Source organism: Hippocampus guttulatus, chromosome 7 (genome assembly GCF_054856545.1).
Source record: "Hippocampus guttulatus isolate MCC_2025c chromosome 7, RoL_Hgut_1.0, whole genome shotgun sequence".
NCBI classification, from domain to species: Eukaryota; Metazoa; Chordata; class Actinopteri; order Syngnathiformes; family Syngnathidae; genus Hippocampus; species Hippocampus guttulatus.
The window spans coordinates 16840485-16849491 of NC_141267.1; the positions used below are offsets into that span (position 1 = coordinate 16840485).

The window sequence follows — 9007 nt, forward strand, 5'->3', positions numbered from 1 at the left end:
CATCGCCGCAAAATGCTGATATGTACAATTTACAAATTCACATTACAGGCGGACTGCAAAAAAACGAAGCGCGAATTGTAGAGGGATGACTTTACTATGCTTTTTGACAGCTTGTAAAGCAATTGTTTTCATATTTTGGGTTTCCGGACAGGGCCAACAGACCGAATATACGGTGATGTAATTTAAAGTGGGGAACACGGAAGAATGGCACTTGCAAATGTGTCAACAAGCAAAGTTGAGTCACTTCCCTCCCCTCTCAGCTATCAGAGCAAAAGGACAACCACATGCTCTCTTCATCCCCATCATCCATCCCTCCACTGCACTTCACTTCACACACTATGAGCGTGGAATCCGAATTACGGTTCATGTTTGTGGTGGAGAAGGCAGCCAAGTCTGGAAAGTTCGACCCACTCATCCACCGGTCTACGGATAACAATCGAGCCCGACCATTATCGGGCACCTCAACAAAAAACGAGTACCCGGAAATGGTACGATAAGCGTTTCATGGACACTTCCTACTCACCGGTGCTCGGTTTTGGGGGAACATTCTGCCCGTCAAACGTGCGTCTCCGTGCGATTATTGTCCTTCTTGTCCCGCGGCGAGTCGAAAAAGCTGCGTCGAGAAATACGAGGAGGGTATTTGTTATTATGATATATTTTCTCAGTGGGACATTTGGCTCGGAAGCTGTTCTTAAGGCTCGCTCATTCCTCGCTTTTCCTTTGTTCTGCCTACCGCGGCTCTCCCGAAACACCGCCGCCCCGCACTCGACGCGTGAGGGCCGGGGCAGGAAGAGCAAGGAACCGGTCCCGCTTGGAAGCCTTCCACCTTGTCCCTCTCCACTAAAGTCTCCCAAACTTGAGGATAGGTCCGGCAGCTAGTGCGATATCAGGTGGCGCCTCTCTCTCCCTCTCGCCTTTTCTTTCTTTCTTGGCGAAGAGGAGGAGGAGCGGCTCGCAGACGGACACACAACACAACAGCAGCACATTGAATGCAGCCGCGGCCTCTTTTGTCTCCCTCGTTGGCCTGCACTCCTTTCACACAACACTCCCTCACCCTCTCTGTCCCCCCTCGCTCATCCTCAATGGGACACAACATACGAGTTCTTCAAGGAAGGAGAGCGAGAGAGAGATGTGTGTGTGTGGGGGGGGGGGGGCGCATCGAGTTTGTTTTAAATAAAGCTACACGTGCTGTTCAATGCCACTATTTCAACCCTAAAAAAGGTTGAGCTTTTTATTTAATTGGGTTTACATAAACGCGATTTAGATTAGTCCACGTAATTAAAAAACACGTTTATTTTAAAAAGAGGAGGGGGCGAGGCTCCGTGGAATCGTTCTCAGTAGTGATTGAATGAAAATCTCCACGTGGGGCTCGTCCTCGGGAGCTGGTGGAACAAGCCAATCGGCGTCGGGCGTGCCCACGTGGGGCAACAGACTGCTCCTTCGCTGATTGGAGCGCAGGGCTCCCGCACGTCAATCAAAGAGGACAAGGAGGGTGTGGGGGAGCGCTTGAGTTAACCCCCTGTTGGCGGCGAGGGGCGGTGCTTGGTGGTGTGGCTGCTTGTCGATTGAGATTCGGCGGTTTTCCGCTTTTCTCGCCACAAGCTCCACAGTGCTTTGTTGAACATCTTGCATTTTGTCCTTGTTGGCGGGGCGATAAACCTGAAAGAGGTGCATCATCATCATCATCAAACATCATCACCGCCCACCCCCCCCCCTTTCCTTGTGTTTTGCTAATCACCGCCTCAGGGGAAGGATTGGAAGGGCCCACTGGTGATAATGTAGCAAACACACACACGAACACACACACCCACGCACACCCACGCACACACACCAGTGATGTCTTCATTGTTGCAGGATGGAACACGAGAATTATTCCAGCCAAGAAGGAAATAAATTGTAGAAAATTGGTATTCTGGTGGCAAGACCCCTTTAGCGCGGCTCATAATTAGAGAGAGATATTGAAAAAGCAATTTCTGACAGTGGAAATCACAACCTGCCAGAGGTGGAGTTGGAAAATATAGATGTGTGTGCATGTGTTTGTGTGCGGCTACAACTATGTGTGTGAGAAAAAGAGAAAGACGGGGGGCGGGGGAGGGGGGGGGGAGAGGGAGAGAATAAAGGATGAAGGACAGCAGGGGGGATGCTGAGAAAGACGAGTCAGTGGGGGGGGGGGGGGGGGGGGTAGTGCACGAGTGATGAAAAATATGAGTGTGTGTGTGTGTATTTGGTCCGCGTGTGTGAGGGAATGGAAGAGCAAGAGAGGTGACTGTGGAAGGAAAAGATGGAGAAGAGGACACATTTTATTGCCATTTTTTTTACGGCCCTGCTGAATTTGAATGCACGACATCTCCAATTGCGGCATCACATTTATTAGAATACAGTCATAGAGGAGAAATGTGACACATGTGAAGTAGCTTCATGTTGTATGCAAGCAGCAGGGAGCACAGGAAGGGTCGGAATATGGCAGCAGTTGGGGGGGGGGGGGGTTAAAACAATATAGATAATAGAAAAAGATAAGTGAAGGACACACACTGTATATTGCTATTGGCAGGTCAAGTGAAGGTGTGTGTGCGTGTGCGTGTGTGTTTGTTGGCCGGGCTTCAGCGGTTAAATAGTTTCTCTCATCCGCACAAGGGACGGCACATCAGAGTCAAGCCAACAATGAAAGGAGAGTTTTGGTTTAAGTTGGAAGAACGTCAAGGCGCGAGGGTCTTTGCGGCGCACGTATGCCGAGTGTGAGTAAACGCATGTTCAGCCGCATGCTGGCCAAAACAATGGAAAGGAGGAGGAGGAGGAGGAGACGCCTGCATATCTTCATAATCACAACTTGAAGCGTAGGAATGCGGGGGAGCACACGGGGAGGCTTCGAACAAGGCCAGTTGGACTCCCACCGACCTCGGCAGATGACTTCATCCAGTGTGATATGAACAATAAACATGAAGGTGTCACGGCGGGATTGACTCAATGAGTGGCTTTGTCATTTGAACCCTGAATGCTGCCGTTGCAGACGCGCACATGAGGTGTGACAGAAAAGAAATAGCGCTCCATTGTTCACTTCTCGCTCTGCGTTCCTTTTTTTTGAAGCTTCTGTGCAGCAGACTGCTGGAGGTGGCACAAACATGAAGCAAAAAAATAATAATTTTGAAACGACCTGTCCATTTTCTATAGCGTTTTCGCCCGACAATAATTTACAAGTCACATCCATAGAACCAGGGCTGGACTGGCCATCGGGTGCACAGGGCAGATGCCCGGTGGGGGCTGGCGTCTTTTGGGGCAGATGTGGTGCAGTTTAATTATTATTTTCCCTCCATTTGATCCCAACACACTAGTCAACAATCCAGAGAGAGCAGCCTATTAAATCCATTCAGAAAACGGAATCAACATCAGTGGCAGCCAGGAGCAAATACAAATTTTCAGTGTCTTTTAAAAAAGAACATTATTCATTGTCCAGTCCATCCATTATTTTTACACCATAGCAAGCAAACAACATGGCTGAGAAGTCATTGTTTATCTCATACCATCCGCAGTTATGACTTCATGGAATAAAGTAAAATCAACTAATTGGTCTGTGAAATCAAAGTTCCACTGTATAAATACGTACGAACAAACACTGAGCAGAAAGGCCGGAGCCCAGATTTAAACCCAGAACCTCAGAACTGTGAAGCCAAAAAAATAAAAAATCAAATCAAATCCATTGGACTTAATTACTGGTTGGGTGGTTCTCGCGGCCACGACATGACATCTTCTCCCAACAGTCTCTTGAATTAGCCGGAGACACTCGGTCGGGATGTTTCCCAATTTAACCAGGAATTTCAAGTTGATTCTTCACTCCAAAAGAGATACAAAAGTTTAAAAAAGAAGCACAGAGCGAGAAAAATGAATATTTTAGAATGAAAAAAAACATGTCGTTCTCGGGCTGAAAAATGAAGTTTTAATGCAAATGGATGGTCCAGAAAAGTTAAATATAACCAAACTGTACTTAAACGTGAAGTCGGTGCTATTTTTTTTTCGGATTTGCAGATTTGTTGTTGCAAAACATTCTTGGTGATGCCCAAAATAAACACATATGCTAACATTAGCTTACACTATAGCTGATCCTTAGCTCTGGATAATGCAGCCCTAGACTCCACAGTCTCAACTTGGCTGCACTGCCCCGTTTTGAAATGCTGTTGAGGGCTGTGTGATAAAGCCGCTGCGGTTTCGGCACTGCGCTTTGTAGCGACTCCGGCGCAGTCGCCCCATTTCCCCAGCGCCTTTAAGATAGGGTCAAGAATGGCAGGAAGACAAGGCCACCGCGCTGTTGCGTGGTGGCCACCCCCCACCATCCTCCCCGCTGCACCCCTCCCTCTGCCCACTCCCCCACACTCATCGAACCCTCCACCTCCCACATTCCCCCTTCCGCGCTGTCCCTCATCAGACAAGCTGGGTGTCAGAGCAGAGACGGCGCAGTGATTTATTGGTCTCAGATCCTCGGGGACACAACCTCAACCCCACCCTTATGCAAGATCATACACACCCACACACGCACACACACATCATGCAGCATCCGCCTCCTCCCCTCTCCCATTGCATGGACCCTTGGGGAAAAGAAGGGGGTAATGACCCACATCAGCAGCAGCTCGTACACATGCACACACACAGACAAACACAAATAAATACCCGCGGTGACACACTCTCTCACACACACACACACGCGCGAAACAGACGCATATACGCCCACGGCCATGTGAATGAGGGTCCTCAGGAATTCCAGCGCGAAGGCCCCCCTAACGTTGTTTTCTACGCTCCAGACACTTCATTTCAATGACAACACTTCTTCATAGCTTAATTCTCTCTTTTTGTTTTTTGTTTTTTGCCTTCTCCAGAACGAGACCCAAAAGGGTGAGATGAATTTCTTTCATCAAACGGAACAATGGAGTGAATGACGCGCTGCAGTCTTCCAATGGCAAAGTTGGCCTTGAGCGTCAAAGCTGCGTCCTAGCAATAATATAAGCAACCAAGAGGAAAGTTACAACAACATTAATTTATTCCAAGTTTTTCTTTACTTTTTTTTTTGTATGGTTGCCACCAGGTTGTGTCCGCATGCAACGCAAAAAATTAGCAATTTAGCATCACCTAAGGGCGGCCCGGTAGTCCATTGGTCAGCGCGTTGACCTCACAGTGCAGAGGTACCGGGTTCAATTCCAGCTCCGGCCTCCCTGTGTGGAGTTTGCATGTTCTCCCCGGGCCTGCGTGGGTTTTCTCCGGGTACTCCGGTTTCCTCCCACATTCCAAAAACATGCATGGCAGGCTGATTGAACTCTCTGAAATTGTCCATAGGTGTGAATGTGAGCGTGGATGGGTGTTTGTCTCTGTGTGCCCTGCGATTGGCTGGCAACCGATTCAGGGTGTCCCCCGCCTACTGCCCGAAGACAGCTGGGATAGGCTCCAGCACCCCCCGCGACCCTAGTGAGGATTAAGCGGTTCGGAAATGGATGGATGGATGGCATCACCTATGTGTCCAGTATAGAACGCCTGGAAAATGCTAAAATTAACCCAAAATGGCAGCTTCACATCAAAATGGCAGACTTCCGGTGTGTTTCTACCCACGACAGACATCCCGACCAAGTTTCATATTGCTAAGTGAAACTGACTTCGGGTTACATGAAAGCATTGACTTGCTAATGCATCTCACAGGTCTTGGATGGTGCTGTCACTCATCTCATACGAACAAACGGGGGCTAAGAGATTTCATTGAAAAAGTATGAAGTTAGGTTACAGGCAAGAATGTAGGGTAGGAAAGATTAAATAACTCCACTGACTTTCAGTAGTCCACACTGTTTGCTGATTTTTGGTTCGTTTACCTGCTGAAGTCAGGGGGTAGGGGAGTTGCTTTTGCTGCTGTGACGTTACACTTAAAGCCAAAACCGCTGTTTTGTTGCTCATGGGCGAATTCTACCATTGCTGGAGTTGTTTTGCGACATTTCACAACACAAGGGATGTTATTTTACGGCATAAAACTGTAATTGCACACGAACGCCACACAACGTCGCCAAAGCACAGTCCAAGAAAGCATAGTTGAACAGTGGCATGACTTCTTCTCTCGTTGAATAATGAGCATATTGATGAACGCGTAGATTTGTGAGTTGCTCAGAGGATGTGAGCCGCATGACCCACCCACCCCCTGCCTCCCCCACGCACACATGTGAAACCTGGAGGGGACGCGTGGATGAAAATAGCTCAGCCGTGATGGCCGTAAAAGCAAATTAAAGCTTGACTTGCATCTTCAGTGAATTTTAATGCAGAACAGAATTAATGCAAACACAGTTATACATACTTTTTGAACCGGTATGTGTGTGTGTGTGTGTGTGTGTGTGTGTGTGTTTGTGTGCGCGCGCGCAAGCGAGAGAGAGATCTGCTATTAGGCACAATTGTTTTGCTTGCTCAGGTTCTCCATAATTACTATACTGTACTACGTTGTGATTTTTTTAAACCAATAGCTGATGTGGTTAATCAAGATATAAACCTATCCTTTTCTGTTTATTGTATTGCAATATTTAGATTCATATTTATGATATACTCCACATACTAAGTCTTGTTTGGGCCTATTCTCAGAAGAATAAAAAGTAAATTCTTTCGCCTGAAAAACGCAGTTTTAAATGGGATTAAAATGCACTTTTTCAGTCTTTAGTCTATAAATGCTTCCATGTTTGAAAAACACAACTTCATTTGTATCAGGTTACTTTTTGACATCCCCCCAACAAATGCAAACGTTTGTCTTAAAATTTAGAACTTTATTCTTGTGTTTTTGTATACAAAACAATGAACATTTCATTTTTAAAAACAGTCTAAAAAATACGTTATTCTTGCAAGATTACAATAAAAAAAATCAATGTAAGTACAACTTTTTATTCTGTATTTTGAGTGAAAATGTTATTTAAATGCAGCATCACCCTCCTAAGATTACAGAAATCTCTTTTAAATGCTTTATTCCTGAAAGACTATCTGCAAAGAGCCACAGGGACAGGCAAACAGAAAAAAGATGTGTCAAGGAGGAACTCGTGGTGGAGAGCAGAAGTCTGAAGTGATTAACAGGAAAATGATGAGCAGTGATGTGCAAAGGGGGGCGGGGCCACAGCAATCCACTTGAGGAAGGGGACATTCAATCCCCCTCCCCACCCCCATCTGCCCCAAAAAATCCCATTGGGAATCTGTGTTAAAGGGCATCAACTGCGCTTCACACTACACTGACAGTGAGAGTGTGTGTGAGAGAGGGAGAGAGAGAGAGAGTACAGACTGGTGAGGAGCGGGTGAGCGAGAGAGGCTTGAAAAGTGGCAAGTAGCTGATTTGAAGCACCTGTGCGCCCAGGTGAGCTAATGAAGTGGGCGTGGTTGACTGGCAGAGAGGAGCCGTGTAGAGCTCAATGGAATCACAGTGAGGGCATAGCAAAACAATTAAGCCAAATTGAGACAACTGTCATTTGTTGAATTCAGTTGTATTTAACATTGTATTGTATTTTCAGTACAATACTTTTGCATTTGTTTTCAACCCTTCATTTGGAAAGGTACAATTTATTTAATGAAGTTGTTTGTGCAATAAATTCTAATTGAATCATGATTGAAGTAATTTTTTTTTGGTGTATTTTCTAATATTTACATGCAACGTTAATGTTGAAACTGTGAATAACATTGCAGTGGCGAGGACAAGAAGGAGGAATTGTGGGTCAGGATTGTTGCTAAGACTTGGAGAGTTAAGTATTTTTTGAGCGATGAATGATTTAGGAAAAACAACCCTCCCAAAAAGTAAGAAAATCCATTATTTGGAGATGACGGTCAGGAGATGCATCGAAATATGATGTACGGTATGTATATTACAATCAGAATAACCTTAAAGCACTGACTTAACACAAAACAATTATTTTATTATGCATTTTAGATAGGATGAAGTCAACATTTAATGCAGTTACTGCAAAGCACCAATCCAAAAGGAAGGTAGAAAATCCAGTTTCCATTTCAAAGCACCGTTCCTTTATTCTCTTCTTTTACCTTTTTTTTTTTTTTTTGGTGTGGTTTTGTGGTTCCAGGTTGATTGCGTTTCACCTTGAAGACTTGCCAGATGTTTGGGGAGCCACATGAAGTCGAACTCCTTTGCCTCTTTCGCAGACATTTGATCACTTGCTGGGTGTGTGTGGGAGACACGTGTTGACAAAGTGTGGGTGAAAGTAGTACACAAGCAGTAGTACACAAGCAGCCCCTCCCTGATCATTAAAATACATCTGACAGTGCAAGCATTTCAAACAGTGCAGTTATTCACATGAATGGTTGTGAGGGCAAAAAGCCCAAAAAGCTGCACAGTGGACACTTTGAAGTGGCTAGAAAGTCCAATCAGTGTCTGAGGAGCGACTACGTATGGCCACTTGGGGGGGAAAAAAAACCAACATCTAAAGGACTCTTTGGAACACTGAAGTTGGCTGACAAGCATCCGCACCCAGTTATTTGTTGCTCAGGGCGTAGTAACGCGGTGCTCAACCTGAGTCATCGTCCTTTTCCGACACGGCTTCAATACTTCTCAGGTCGGCTCGGTAGCTCAGAACGCCACAGCAGAGAATCTTCAAGTGTGCTTCGAGTAGCGATACTACGGTGAATCACACGTTAATTCAGATTTTTTCTGTAATACTTATAAAATGATTCAAAATGGTCTATCCGCTTCCTTTCGGCGCTTGTCCGATGGTTGCACTGCTTCAAGACATGTTTTCATATTAAAGGATTTCATCAATCACATTTCAGCCATCATTTGTTGCCAGGCAGGGTCAAAGAAAAAGATGTCTGCCCGGAGGCCTTCACAGTCTGTTCTACCAGCTCTCAAACACAAAAATAAAGCACACCAGATTTTAACTCGTGATAGGAGCAGCAGAATAAATCCTGGAGTCTACGAAACCATTTTGTGTGGCAATTTTCAGAAAAAAAAACACATTCAAACTCATTGGGAGAAGTTTGTAACAAGACAAATACCCAAAGCACAGTCCCA

At 45.7% G+C, this 9007-nt stretch overlaps 1 protein-coding gene across 6 annotated transcripts in view; it reads right to left on the bottom strand.

Annotated features, from left to right (window-relative positions):
• tle2a (TLE family member 2, transcriptional corepressor a) overlaps positions 1 to 1098 on the bottom strand; it is a 39475-nt gene extending 38377 nt beyond the window's left edge. For 4 of the 6 annotated variants that reach the window (XM_086115997.1, XM_086115995.1, XM_086115992.1 and 1 more), the window contains exon 1: positions 524 to 1098. In XM_086115997.1, coding sequence (XP_085972123.1) covers positions 524 to 547 — 24 coding nt within the window. In that variant the 5' untranslated portion in view covers positions 548 to 1098. The remainder of the gene's footprint in view (positions 1 to 523) is intronic. The other 2 variants (XM_086115994.1, XM_086115996.1) reach the window with 2 other exon arrangements.
• Positions 1099 to 9007: the final 7909 nt, after the last annotated feature.